This window comes from Vombatus ursinus, unplaced genomic scaffold (assembly GCF_900497805.2).
Source record: "Vombatus ursinus unplaced genomic scaffold, bare-nosed wombat genome assembly UNPS02014786.1, whole genome shotgun sequence".
In the NCBI taxonomy this organism is placed as follows: Eukaryota; Metazoa; Chordata; class Mammalia; order Diprotodontia; family Vombatidae; genus Vombatus; species Vombatus ursinus.
The window spans coordinates 34535750-34551025 of record NW_020954564.1 but is presented as its reverse complement, the minus strand read 5'-3'; the positions used below and the strand labels follow the sequence as shown (position 1 = coordinate 34551025).

The 15276-nt window shown below is 41.0% G+C and overlaps 1 protein-coding gene and 1 long non-coding RNA gene across 2 annotated transcripts; both read left to right on the top strand.

Moving 5' to 3' along the window:
* The first annotated feature begins 5187 nt into the window (after positions 1–5187).
* On the top strand, positions 5188–11289 carry LOC114047233 (signal-regulatory protein beta-2-like). Its single transcript, XM_027868023.1, has 4 exons — positions 5188–5256; positions 6892–6925; positions 11034–11243; positions 11285–11289. Exons 1-4 carry the CDS (start codon positions 5224–5226, stop codon positions 11287–11289), a joined length of 282 nt encoding a protein of 93 aa, XP_027723824.1. The 5' UTR covers positions 5188–5223.
* Positions 11290–11297: 8 nt separating this feature from the next.
* Positions 11298–14809, top strand: LOC114046903. Its single transcript, XR_003569567.1, has 3 exons — positions 11298–11375; positions 13301–13427; positions 14597–14809. It is a non-coding gene; the product is annotated as an uncharacterized LOC114046903 (long non-coding RNA).
* Positions 14810–15276: the final 467 nt, after the last annotated feature.

The following is a 15276-nucleotide window of genomic DNA, read 5'->3' as shown; positions in this document are numbered from 1 at the left end:
TACATATATATACACACACACATATATACACACATATATATACACATATATACATTATAAATCTATATATGCCTTTCAAAAATCTAAGTTGTTCTTGACTAATATGGAAATTTGTTTTGCATGACTTCACATGTATAATCGATATACTACTTACCTTCTCAAGGGATAAAGAAGGGGCAGGAGGGAGAAGAGAATTTGGAACTCAAGATTTTTTAAAAATGCATGTTAAAAAAATTTAATGTAATTGGGAAATATTTAGCTAAATAAATAAAATATACACACATACAGACATATGTGTATATGTCTGCATGTGTACATGTGTGTATATAGCTACGAGGCTATTACTCATATTGTTGCCCTCCTTTTCTTCTCCTTATCTTCTCTTCCCTTCACCCTCCCCACCTTTTTCATGAAGCAACCCCTTCCCCAATTGGCTTCTCTTAATGCTCAAGGGGATGTGTGTAAGGGTGGGTGGAAGGTCCTGGGAGTATCAACACCTTTGATTATGCCTGAGATGTGTATGTTGGTAGGATCATCTTTAAGAGTGAGTGTCTGTGTTGGTGTCTGGATGTATGTATGGGTGTGTGTGTTCGGGGTGAATATGTGTTGGCCTGCTATTTCAAGGCTGCTCCTGCCTGGGGCTTTCTATGTGTGTATACGTGCACACGCACACACACACACACACACACACAGATATATATAATATAATATATTATATATATATATATGTATATATCCTGGTTGTTCAGTACAATCTTGTGCATCCACTTTGATCTCTGAAAGTTCCCCTATTTCCAGCTCATTAGAATACTATCTGCCAGTTTCTTCAGAATTTCATTCTTTTTTTTAAATTTTATTTTATTTTAGGCAATTGGGGTTAAGTGACTTGCCCAGGGTCACACAGCTGGTAAGTGTCAAGTGTTTGGTCTGAGGCCGGATTTGAACTCAGGTCCTCCTGATTTCAGGCCCAGTGCTCTATCCACTAAGCCACCTAGCTGCCCATCCAGAATTTCATTCTTGAGAACTTATCATTCTTCCTGAACTTACTTCCCCTATGGAAGTATCATATCTCTCCTTTCTATGAATGATTTAAAAATATGCTCTCTCAATTTATAGGGAACTATGGATTTCCTACCCACAAATGTTGTATATGTTGTAATGTTTTTGTAATATTGGTATTGTCAGACTCGGCTGGTTTTTTTAAGCTGCTTTTTAAAGCTGATTTTTCTCTCTCTTTTGTTTTTCATTATAAAAGGTGACTATCTGGAGAAAGGAGATGGGAAGGCTATATTTGGAAATTAAGGTGATATAAAAAACTATCAATACAAAAAAAAACCTTTCTAATAAGCTCTCTCAAAATCTTAGGAGCATGTTAGATCATAATCAGTTTTCCTCTCCTTCATTATCATGATTACTAGGATGTAGTTATGTCTCTTCCCCTAAAACTTTCTCCTTTTTTCCATAACACAAAGTTACTCCTTGATAGTGGTAATTAGATCCAGAATGCTTCCTCAAACTTTTGAAGGATTAAATTATCATCAAAGCAGGTCTCTAGTCTACTCCCCAATAGCCCTCTAACTCGGATGCTATGAGGCTACTGCTCATTGCTGTGTGCTGTAAGACGTTTGGCCAGCTCTCATAGATCATGTATTTGATAGATGCTTATTCTATACCCTTCCTTGTGACAGGCAAGGTACAGATGACAGAAAGGTGGGAGGAATAATTGAGAAGGGAATCAGGATCCAAAAAAAGATCTCTATAAAAGGTGATTCCTGCCTTCCCTGAGGGAATTTCCTCATATATACGGTATAAACTTCAGAAGGTAGGAGATTAGGCCAGATGATTCCCACCTCTTAGAGCTTATGAAGTTCATGAGGGTAATAAGGTCTTCTCTGTGAGCTCCTCCCAGGGTGGGAGAGCCTAATATCAAGATTGAAATACCTGTCCTGTGTGCATTCCTAGCCCAATGACTCCAGAGAGCCTCTTTGGCTTAGGATTCTGAGGTTGTGACTCTTCTGGAAATAGAGCCTGGAATACCTAGCTCAGAGGCTCTTTTTTATATCGTGGATTCTTGTGGCAGTCTGGTAAAGCCTATGGAGCCCTCAGCATGATGCTTTTAAACACATAAAATAAAATACATTACAAGGGAAAACCTAGCTGTACCAAATCTCAAACTATCATAAAGCAGCAATCATAAAAACAAATCTGGTACTGGCTAAGAAATAGAGTGGTGGATCAGTGGAATAGATTAGGTATACAATACAGTGTAGTAAATGATCATAGTAATTTAGTGTTTGATAAATCCAAAGATCCAAGCTTTTGGGACAAAAATTCATTATTTGACAAAAACTGCTGGGAAAACTCAAAAATAGTATGGCAGAAACTAGATATAGACCAATATCTCACACTGCAAACCAAGATAAGATCAAAATGGTGTATGCTTTAGACATAAAGGGTGATACCATAAATAAATTAGGAGAGTATGGAATAGTTTACCTATCAGATTTATGGATAAGGGAAGAATTTATGACCAAACAAGATATAGAGAGCATAAATATAGAAATATAAACCTGGATAATTTTGATTATATAAAATTTAAAAAGTTTTGCACAAACAAAACCAATGCAACCAAAATTAAAAGGAAAGCAGAAAACTGGGGGAGAAAATTTTACAGAGTATCTCTGATAAAGGCCTCATTTCTCGAATATGTAGAGAACTGAGTTAAATTTATTAGAATACAAGTCATTCCCCAACTGATAAATAGTTAAAGGTTATGAACATGTAGTTTTCAGAAGAAGAAATAAAAGCTACTTACAGTCATATGAAAAAATGCTTTAAATCACTATTCATTAGATAAATGCAAATCAAGACAACTCTGAGTACCACCTCACACCTATCAGATTGGCTAATATGACAGAAAAGGAAAATGATAAATGTTAGAGAAGATGTGGGGAAATTGGAACATTAACGCATTGTTGGAGTTGTGAACTGATCCAATCATTCTAGAGAGCAATTTGGAACTATGCCCAAAGGGCTATAAAACTGTATATCCTTTGATCCAGCAACATTACTACTAGGCCTACACACCAAAGAGATAACAAAGGGGGAAAGAACCTATTTATACAAAAATATTTATAGCAGCTCTTTTTGTAGCGGCTAAGAATCAGACATTGAAGCCCATCAACTGGGGAATGGCCAAACAAGTTGTAGTATACTATTGTAACGGAATATTATTGTGCCATAAGAAATGACAAGCAATATGATTTCACAAAAATCTGTAAAAATTTACATGAACTGATACAAAAGAAGTGAGCAGAAGGAGCTGAACATTGTACACAGTAACAACAATATTGTACAATGGACAACTGTGAATGACTTAGCTATTCTCAGCAATACAGTGATCCCAGAAAATCTCAAAGGACTCATGATGAAAATGCTATCCATCTCCAAAGAAAGAACTGATGGCATCTGAATACAGACCAAAGCATACTTTTTCCTTTCTTTCTTTCTTTTTTCTTTCTAAATGATTAATATGGAAATATTTTACATGATTGCTCACTTTAAAACTATATCAAACTGCTTACTATCTCAGGGAGAGGGTCAGGGAGAGGGGGAAGAAGAGAATTTGGAACTCAAATCTTTAAAAAAAAGTGTCAAAGGAAACCAATTATACTGAAATAAATATGTAAATTTTCCCCATTCAGTTCAAGGACCCCACTCTCAAAATTAATCCATGGACCTGGTGGTCTGTGAACCCTGGTTAAGAACCCTTGCCTCAGATATCTCTATTCACCTCTCCCAACCACCACAGTGCCCTTATCAAGTTTGTCCTTTCAGTCAAGAGTCTTTTCTTTGAACTTCACATTAAGTAATAGGAGTCCTTGGGCCTTAAGGGTCATGTGACGACTATTGATGGTCTTCAGCAAATCAATTTTCCTTTCTGGGTCTCTGACCTCTGAGGGCAAGCCTTTTTCAGGGATGCTCATCCAACCTTGTTGTCCAGCTCTCACCTGTGACTCCAAGAAGCTGTAGCATGCACTGCAGCCACACCCTGGTAAGCCTTCTGGGCAGATGGGCTAAACAAGGTTAAGAGTAATTGGCAAACCCATCTCTAAGCTAGAGGGATGTCTACCACAAGCATGTAAAGACTTCTCCCAGCAAAATGGATGGAGGAGAACAATTTGGTCCAACATCTATGAAGGCAGCTGAAGCAGGCACTGTGGAGAGCGTAGAGTTTGGTCAGACATCAAAAACACCAAGTGATCTACTGAATCCCAGGCCATCGCCAGTCATCCTGACTTTTGTCTTACTACTGGACTTCAATTGACTCAGAAAGAAAGAGTGAGGTTGATGACTTTGAGCAACTCTATCTCACTTAAATCCAATTCACGGGCAAATCAAGATAGCACACTGTGATGTTATTGTTCCTCTTCAAAAACGATGAACGAACAAGGGCCTAGCATGTGCAAAGCATGATAATACAGTCAAGAAGTTTTTATTCTACTGGGGAATGGAGACAAAATATTTACACAGGTTCAGGGATATCAATGTCAGCTCATACAAGCTCCAGAGAGCCTAATGTTAAATTTTCAATGTCAGCATTCACTCCTCAGAAATTGGAAAACGCTACAAATGAGGGCTTGATTTATTCCAGCAACCACTTCTAGAGTCAAGTATTTACAGTAATAAAGCTGAAAAGGACCAATACCAACTGGAAGAGGCCTCAGAAATCATAGCCCAATCCCTCCCTTTTTTATAGAGGAGGAAACTGTGACCCATTAAAAGAAATGACTTACCCAAGTTCACAGTGAATTAGTTGGCCTTCTTGGAAGAAGAGGAAGATGGCCTTCTAAGCTATCATCCCCCTCTCTGTCTCAACCCTCCTGGAATTAGGAAGCTGGAAGAATTAATTTTAGCTCTTACTTCAACATCATTCCACTTCCCTATTTTGTTTCAATAGAAGATCCACCCTTGGAGTTCAGGGAAATGTTGGGGCCACCAAATAGATGCCATTTGGGATTCTGGGTTTGGATTCTGCTGACCATACATACTGGCTCAGTTTGCATGGGTGAGTCCTGAGGTGGCTGGGATAATACAGAGGACAGAAGCCAGTTTGAAACTTAGAGGAATAAAGGAAGAATGGGGAGCAGGCAGAGACTGGGACCTTGATTCTTACCAGTTTTGTGAGGGGCCCTCTAGTCCCAACCTCTAGGCTTCTTGGATATGGGGAATGGGCATCCTGTGAAGGCTAAGAAGGTAAGAGAGGGGCATATAAAGGGAGGTGAGGGATACTGAATTAAAATTACTTTGCTCACATGGCCAACCCTAATTAGGTACAAGGGTGGGATGGCTGGGATTAGAGGATCAGCATGGAATACCTTCCTTTCAGTACCTCTTTATAGCTAGGCCTTGACTCTGGCTAATCCCTGGAAGAAAGTGAGAAGAAAACAATTTCTATCAATTTCCACCCCCCCCCCAACCCTGCCCTTCACAATGCTGAGCCTCAGCAGAACTCAGGGAAGTAGCCAAATCATCATTCACCATGGGGTGGAGAGTGGGGGGATGGGGAGGACCCTTCACCATGAGGCTTTGATTAGATGGGATTCTCAGAGACCTAGAAGTAAAGGCTCCACTCTGGGCAATATTTATCATATCTCCCTGCCCTTCAGTACCTTTCTCTTTCTATGTTAATTTACTTAATTTAATAACTTAATTTCTTGGCTCTAAAAGAAAAATTCTCCGTCTCTCCATCCATCCATCCCTTAGACAGCCATCTCAGATGCCTAGATATCGGCAGGAAGTGAGGGTGGGGAGAAGACAGACACGAATGGGAAGGAGCAGTCGCAAACAGACTTGTGCTCTCCAGGCAAGAGAGAGCCAACAGTTCTGATTACAATCACTCCTCTCATTTTGTCTGTGGCAACAGGTTATAAACTAATCTGAGGAATTTAACTGGGAGGCCTGGCAATTTCTGAGCAAAACTGAGTGGTACAAGAGCATCATACTCAGTCAGGTACTCTTCATTTCAGTCTTACCACTAAATTTCTAGCTGTGACCTTAGTTGAATCATTTCCCCTCTGAAACTCGGTTTGCTCATCTATAAAATGGGGATAATGCTTGTAGTCCATACCAACCAGAACTATTATAAGAAAGGCCCTTTGTAAACCCTAAAGCAACATAGAAAAATAGCATAGTAATATGGTGCAAGGCTCCTTCCAACTCTGAAATTCTTTAATTCCATCAATCAGTTCCATTAATGGAAGAAGCATATAGCTAGGAATTAAAAAACATAGACTTTAGTCCTGGTTCCTCCAAGGCACTCCTCACAGGGCCTCAGGTTTCTTTCTATATCAAGTTGGACTCCATGTAATCTCCAAGACCTCTTCCAGTTTGAACATTCTATGTTTCAAGGCCCCTTCTCGCTCGCTGTTCTACGTCCTATATTCTAAAATCCCTCCCAGATCTAAAATTCAGTTCTGCGTTGTAAGGTCATAACTAGCTCTAACATCCTATGTTCCATACCTTAGGGTCCCTCTCAGCTCTGATATTCTCTGTCTCACAGGACATCATTAATATTCTGTAAAGATTCCTTATTGAATTAGCAGAGGTTTTGGAACATCCAGACTCTTAAAGCTGAATAGGACCATAGAGGCCCTCTAGGACAACTCCCTCATTTGAAAGGTGGGGAAACTGAGAAAGAAAGTGATGTGCCTGGGTCCCATAGTGTTAGAACCAAGACCAAAGTCCAGGTCTCCTGACTCCCAGGTTAGCACCTTTTCTGCTGTTTCCCATTCTGTAAAATGAGGATTGGTATATCTGGGCCCAGAGGATTTTGTTTTGCTTTGTTTTATTCGAGGGGCTTATTTTGTTTGTTTGTTTGTTTGTTTTTAGTGGGGAGTTGTAACCTCAACCACCAGAACCCGAGGTAAGGTAGCACACCTGTGGTTTTGTCCCAGGTAGAGTGGGAAATTTGTGAGAAACGTTACTAAGGAAGGAGAGGCCTTGACAGGATAGTAAAAGAAACAACACACTGGGGTATGTCAAAAAGAAGGTGGAGGCTGTTAAATAAGTTCTAGCCTGGTCTATAAGTAGGAAGAGAAGATCACCCTCATTCTGGCCCTGACCTGGCTAGTCAATCTCCTCAATGTTGATAGGAGGTGGGCACAGGCTTCTAAGCAATAGAACCAGAAAGGCAGGTGAGGACTTCAAACCCTCCTTTGCCCCCTCCCCCAAAGCACTCCCAACCCTCAGTGTTCAGGCTTTTTGGATGCGACAGTGAAGAAACAATGGGCCTTAGCACTTGGTTATCAAGAACAATTAATGAAAATAGGAAGTTACTAGGTGGTGGCTTCAACTTCCTAAGGTGACTGACCCAGCAACAACCTCACAGTGATACAGATTCCTCACCAACGACTGGAGGTATTCCCAGGGTCTCTGTCTCCCCATTAAATGGCAATGTATTTCCCTGCCCCCATCCCCTGATTTGGCCATTCTGAAAGCTTTTCTGGGCCGAGGTATATGACAGTTTCCCTGGGCACAAAAATCCCTAGCTATGACTCTGCCACCTACATCAGTATCACAGTCTCTGCCTCCATCGCTGCTTCTCTAACTCCAACCCAGCAGATTCAGGTGGCCGCAGCAGACGCAGGTTGCCTGCCTCTGACTGCTCCCTTCTCCAGGAATCCTCTTTAAAACATCAAGCTCAACTAGGTAGAAGTTGGAGGGGCAGAGAGGCAACAGGCACTCAAGGAAGGTTTTAGAAAGCTGAGTTCTAGTTTTCATGAAGATGACCTTTGTTTCAAATACAAAGAAAAAGGATGAGGAGAAGCCCAGAATGCACAATGCCAGTCAGTATCTCCCCTAGATGGGCTGGCTGCTAGAAGACATCTTTTAGTGTCTAAAAAAGAATTCCTAATTGGAATTCCTAATAAAATTTACCCCCCTCTATCAATTAATCAATGAATCAACATTTCTTAATCACGTACTATATGCCAGACAATGTGCTAGGTGCTGAGTATATAAAAAGAGGCAAAACAGTACCTGCCCTCAAAGAGCATACAATCTAATGGGAGAAACAACATGCAAACAAATATATATATGAACAAGCTATATATAGGATCTTATATGTAGGGTAAATCCTATACATAGGACAAATAATAAATAATTAACAGAGAAAAGGCACTAGAATTAAGAGGTTGGGAAAGCCTTCTTGTAAAAGATAGGCTTTTAGTTGGGATTTAAAGGAAGCCAGGGACATGGTAGGCAGAGTTGAGGAGGGAGAGTGTTCTAAGCATGGGAGAGAGCCAAAGAAAATGCCTGTAACTGAGAGACGGGGTCAGCAAGGGGGTCAGTGTCACTGGATCAAAGTGTACATGGTGAGGAGCAAGGTATAAGAATACTAGAAAGTTAGGAGGAATCTAAGTTATAAAGGGCTTTGAACATCAAGCAGCGGATTTTGTATTTGATTCTGAAGACAATAGGGAGCCACTGAAGTTTATTGGGGGAAAGAGTTTGATATGATTTAACCTGAATTTTAGGTAAATCATTTTGGTGGCTGAATGGAAGATGGATTGGAGTGAGGAGAGACTTGAGGCAGACAGACCCACCAGTGATGGGGGCCTAGGGGATGGTGTCAAAGGAGAGAAGGGGGCTTATTCAAGAGATGTTGCAAAGCTGAAATTACAGGCCTTGGCACGATATGGAGGTGAGAGATAATGAGTAATCCAGGGTGACTACTAGGATGTGAGGCTGAGGGACTGGGAGTATGCTATTGCCCTCTACAGGAATAGGGAAGGCAGCAGGGATGGGGGGAAAGGGTTTAGGGGGAAAAGATAATGATTTCTGTTCTATTCATATTGAGTTTAAGATGCCTATTGGACATCCAGTTTGAGATGTCTGAAAGGCATTTAGAGATGTAAGACTGGAGGTTAGCAAAGAGATTGGCGCAGAAAAGATAGATTTGAGAATCAGCAGTATAGAGATGGTAAATCAATCCATGGGAGCTGATGAGACTGCCAAGTGAAATAGTACAAAGGGAGAAGAGAAGATCCAGTTAAGAGCTCTGAGGGACACCTACAGTTAGTGGGCATGATCTGGATGAGGATCCAGCAAAGAAGACAGAGAAGGAGCAGTCAGACAAGTAGAAGGAAAACCAGGAGAGAGTAGTGTCCTGAAAACCCAGAGAAAGTATCAAATAGGAGTGATCAGCAATGTCCAAAAATACAGAGGGGTCATGAAGAATGAGAATCGAGAAAATTTGGTTAGTAAGAGATCATTAGCAACTTTGAAGAGAGCGTGTTTTTTTTTTGGTGGAATGATAAGGTCAGAAGCCAGATTGTAAGGGATTAAGAAAAGAAATGAGAGGATAGTGGAGGCGCCTATTGTAGACTGCCTTTCCCAGGAGTTTAGCTGTAAAGGGCAAAAGAGGAAAAAGACCACAGTTAGCAGGGGTGGAAGGATCAAGTGAGGGATTTTCCACTATAGAGGAAACATAGGCATGTTTGTAGGCAGTAGGAAATGAGTCAGTGAAAAGGAAGATATCGAAAATAAGTTAAAGAGTGCTTTAAAGTTTACCAAATGCTTTACAAACCACATCTCTGTGAGTCTGGTATTGTTGCAGTCAAAATAAGGTAAACTGAGGCACAGCATTCTGAGCATGATTCATTTATTAGTAAAGCACAAAATTACCAGTAAATAGGATCTCAGCTTGCTCAGAAAAGCTAAGACTCCAAATGAGGGATATTGATTTCTTTTATAGTTTTGAGAAGCACAAAACAAAGAACAGGACTTTGTAGGTAGGGGACAAGTTATGATTGGTTAAGAGTTCAACATCATGAATGGCAAAATCAATATGATTGGTTACAGATCTGAGACAGGAAGGACAATATGATTTGTTGGAAATTGGGAACTATGGGCTGGCAACAACCCCTTCCTTCCCTTCTGTGACTAAGAAATGTTCATTTTTTGAGTCCACCTGCAAAGTTAGAGATAATGGACCAGACTTCTTTGGATAACAAACCAGACATCCTTAAAGGATAGCTTGGTGGTGTAAAGATACTAGATCAGACTCCCTGGTACCCATCTGCACGCCTCAAGGATAATAGATTTCCTTGAGGCAAGAATAGAACAATGATTAGCAGGAGGACTGGATTTCTAAACTTAACTTATTACAGGCCAGCTGAATTTCTGAACTAAGTTTGGAGACAAAAAGAACCATGACTTGGGGAGTAATAGGACAAAATCAATTAATTGTATATAGGATCAATTAAATCAATTAAAAGGTGATACAGAATCAATCTGATTATTTCAGTATGGAATATGAAATAGACACTAGGCCTAGTAATTGAGGCATATAGGGAAAGCTCAAATAAGGTGGTTTTATTTTCTAACGTAGGTGGGCATTTGCAGTCTTAGAAAGTTTCCTAGAGCCTTGAGAAGTTACATGAGACTAACCCAGGGTGACTCATTCAGTATCTGTCAGGTCTTACTGGTTATAAGAACAGTTCTCTAAACACTATGCCCCATTACTTTGCAGAGATTAGATAGATTAAATATTACAAATCAGACCCAGAAGTAAAAGGGCTTTTTATTTTTACTCCACATGTCCCTAAGTCTTAAAACTTCATCAAATTTCCAACTCCATCTCTTCAGTTACCAAATTATCTTTCTAGCACCTAAAATAAAGATCTCCTTCCTCTCTTCCTCCCCAATCCCCAATGCCTCTTCTCCTTACCAGACTTCGGGGAAATTCCACTTCCAAAATTATAAGGGGAGCAGCAAGGTCTGGGAGTGGGAGTAGACTTAATCCCTATGGAATAGTAGCATAGACACTTCTAGATCAAATGGACCCATCCTCCTATTGGAGTCCAGTGTCTCTTTAGTGAAGTCCTATGTCTCCAAATGGTAGGAATTAAGAGTCCAGACTAGAACCTAGATTTCCTGAATCCCAAGTCATGTCCTTTCACTGCACAACTGCCAGTGTGTTCCTGCCTTCCCCCACTTTATCATCCCCTGTGAACTCTTTTCTGTCCCAGGTACAAAAGTCCAGAAAGACTTTGAGGTGGAACAACCCTGGGGCCCACTGACAGTGATTCAAGGAAGTTCAGCAATATTGCCCTGTGTGCTGATCAATGATGTGTTTGATGGGCATACCAAGTGGTTCAAGGGAAAAGGAATGGGCCAGTGGCTCATATACAGTGAAAAAGACCACACCTCTGCCAGAGCACAGAGAGTGAACCACTCACGTAGGAACATGACCATTCTCATCAGCAACATCACCACCCAGGATGATGGAGTCTACTACTGTGTAAAGTTCCACCAAAATAGTGGGAGTTACGTAGAATATAAGTCTGGGTTAGGCACCAGGCTCTCTGTGGGTAAGTACAAAGCAGGGAAGGACAACATGGTGTACTGAAAAGAGTATTGGATTGCATTCAGAGGACTTGGAGTCCAATCCCAGCTCTGCTACTAATTATTAATGTGATCTAGGACAAAGCAACTCTCTGAGCCTCAGTTTCATCATCTGTCAAATAAATTAAGGGTGGGAAATTGGCTTAGATGTTTTCTAAGGTTCCTTCTACCTCTTAATCCTATCTTCCACTATGAGCTCTGAGTTCTCTGGTCTCATATCCCCCAGACTCTGGCTCCTAGGGATTCTTCTCTCCCAGGCCCTCCTCAGATGATCCATCCCTGGGACAAATGTGAAGCACACAAGGCACAAAGGTCCACTCCCTCTCTCTCTCTGAGAGGCCATATTAGATAGTATTTACAGGTTTGACCCATTTGAGTCCAGAGGGAGAGGCTGTAGAATCATCATGTTGGATAGAACTCCCATTACCTAATACAAGACGTCTTCTAAGAGAGGTTGAATGATCACTCTCTGGTGATACCATAGAGAAGATTCCTTTTCATATATATAGATTAGACAAGGTTACTCCCTCCCCATCTCAAAAGTGGGGCAGCAAGGTGGTGCAGTGGATAGAAGGCTGGGCCTGGAGTCAGGAAGACTCATCTTCCTGAGTTCAAATCTGGCTTCAAAGCACTTACTAGCTGTGTGACCCTGGGCAAGTCACTTAACCCAGTTTGTCTCAGTTTCCTCACTGTAAAATGAGCTGGAGAAGGAAATGGCAAACCACTCCAGTATCTTTGCCAAGAAAACCCCAAATGGGGTCACAGAGAGTTGGACACTACTGAAATAACTCAGCAACAACAATAACATTCTCAGTCTAATTGGAGAGAAAATATTTATGCACATAAAGAAATTTACAACTTAGGTTAAATAATGTGAGTACTTATGATAAGGACAAATAAATTATATAGACAGAACTACAGAAGAGAGAGTTCACTGGATGAGGTCTGGGATGGTCAGAGAAGGTTTCCTGGAGGAAGTAAGATTTGAAGTCAACCTTAGAAGATGGGAAACATTTGGACAGGTGGAGAAAGGCAGGTACAGCATCCTAAATAGTGACAGAATGTGGCCAAAATTTAGGAGGTGGGAAGTTCACAACATGGGATAACGAAGAGATCGTACTAGGTGCATTATAGTGTGCAAGAGTGGAAGTAATGGAGGATAAGACTGGAAAAGTAGATTACATCCACAACATGAAAGATCTGGAATGAAAGGAGATTTATCCTGTAGACAATGGTGAGCTTTGGATGCTTTTTAGTAGGGGGAGACCAGGATCAGGAGGACACATTAGGAAGATGTTTCCAGCAAAATTGTTCAGAGGGAGAGAGCCTTAAGATAGGGAGCGCAATTCATAGGATCATAGACTTGGAGCTAGAAGGATCCATACAGGCCATCTAGGTAAAACCTCTTCATTTTATAGCTGAGAAAACTGAGGCCCAGAGAGGCCATGTGACTTTCAGAGGTCACACAGGTAGAAAGTAGCAGAGCTAGAGCCTCCCAAACCCAAGTCCTTGGGAGGCTTTGAAGTACCAACATAAGGGCCCTGGACTTGGAACCAGACAACAAAAGTTTAAATCAACTCTGAGTAACCTTGGGCAAATCACTAACTACTCTGGACCTTGACACCTTATCTGTAAAATGAGAGAATTAACCTAGATGGTACCTGAGGGCCCAGCCAGCTTTAGATGCATGATGCCATGATGCTATGATCCCTTCCTTTTGAAATTCTATAGGAATTCAGGGGGTGCACTGATCACAGGCTTAGATGGAGATAGTGGAAGACCTGGAAGGATTCTGCATCAGCTTATCTCCACTTGCTCTCTCCTCAACCTATCTTTACTCCTCTTACTCACCTCATCTAATGGATCCTCTTGTCCCTTGGCTCAATCTCAGTTCTCCAGTGTCCAGAAGATCCAGGGATTTCCATTTTCTTCTTTGTGACTGTCTTGCTGGGGCTGAAAGCACTGTTGCTACTCAACATCTTGACCATCTATATAATAAGGAAAAGAAGAATATAAAGGTGAGTGGACAGTTTTGTCCCATAATGATAAGGTCCAGACTCAGGAAAGAAAACCAGGACCACAGTCACAATTATAGTGAGAAATAGCCAGTCTTTAGGCCTCAGCCATGTCTAGGGGCTTTGACAATGCCCTCTGAAAATGTCTGCTGATCCTCAAAGATATTTTTTAGATGGAGGGATGGTGAGTGGACTGGCCTGTCAGGAAGTAAAAGGAACAGAAGAATTATGATTCCAAGAGTTCTGACATCATCTCCTAAAATCTCCGCCCTGTGTAATACTACATGAGGTCTTAGGAAAAGTGCGGCACCTTCCCTGTTCTTGGAAGCCTTCAGAATGTCCTGATATCTCCCCTGTCAGAGACTCCAGGGCTCAATAAATTACCAGAATGACTTCCTAAAAGATTGAATGATAAAGGGAAGATGAGGTCAGAATGAAATAATCCCAAAATCACAGAATCCTAGAATTTCAAGTCTAGAAGGGATCTTAGAACATAGGATGTCAAACCAGGGAAGGGCCTTAAACTGTACAGCATAAAATTCCAGAGCTAGATGAGACATTCAAAGATAGAACACACAATGATAATCCTGAGAGCAATTTGGTTCATGTCCTTAATTATACAAAGAAGGAAACTGAGGGACATAAAGGATAAATTATTTGTCTGTTAGTGGCAGAGCCGGGACCGAAATTTTTCTCTTCACTGAGAGTACAAGGTGGGCCTAGTAGAATGGGATATTTTTCAATTGGCCAGAAGTAAGAAAAGAAGTAGGAGTGTTTATGGTTGTGAAAGGATAGACAAGATTACACCATTGAATATTAGTGGGAGAGGGACCTGGCCTTCATCTCTCCTCCCTATTTCTAACTACAGCCTCAGGAGCTGCTTCCATCCCCTGCCTCCTCAGCTTGGGCCTCCTTTGGCCTCTAACCTGTGTCCACAGGCTTTGATCCCCCTATTCTAGAACTGCATGTGCCTCCTAGTCTCCCTAGAAAGTGCTTCCCCAAGGAGTCTACCCTGGAATTCAGTGCCGAGTGGGAAGGAGAAGACATAGAGAGGGGTAGGATAAGGAGGTTAGGACAGGACAAGGGCTTTGAAAAATAATTCCTGGAACAGGATCAAGAGGGCTCTAGAGCTCTGATGCTCTAAGCTTTCATGCCTTTACCTTCCCCAGAAGAAGAGGAAAGAACTGGACAGTCCTAGAATCTACAGTGATACTTTCCAAAGACTACAAGAAGATCAGCTCATGCTTCCAGAGATCACAGTTCATGGACCTTCCCCATCAAACCTCTAAGAGGATATTCAGCCCAAGCTCCCTCCCAGAGTTTCCTGTCAGCCTATTCGTTTGTAATTCCTTTTAAAAGTTTATATTGACATATTTCACTTCTACATCACCTTCATTTCTGAATATATCCTTCCTCGTCCATCTATGCAGAAAGCCATTTCCTTGTAAGGTTATTTTTTAAAGAGTGTGTTGGCAGTTTTAAAGAGCGGGTTGGCAAGAAGCAGTTCGACAAAACATATTGACCAAATCTGACAACATGCATTTTGGCATCTTTTCTTCTGGAGCAAGTTTAGTCACTATAATCAAACAGTATTCAGTTTCAGGTTTTCCTTTTTACTTCCATTATTGTAGTCATTAAACAAATATTTCTTTCTGGTTCTGCTTACTTTACTTTGATTCAATTTGTGTGTCTTCCCATGCTTCTCTGAATTCCTCATAATCATAATTTCTTGTGGAATAAAAATATCTATTAGATTCATGTATAGCAATTTCTTTAATCGTCCTCCAAACAACTAACATTTATTTTGCTTCCAGGCCTTTGCAATGGCAAAAAGTGCTGAAAATATTTATAT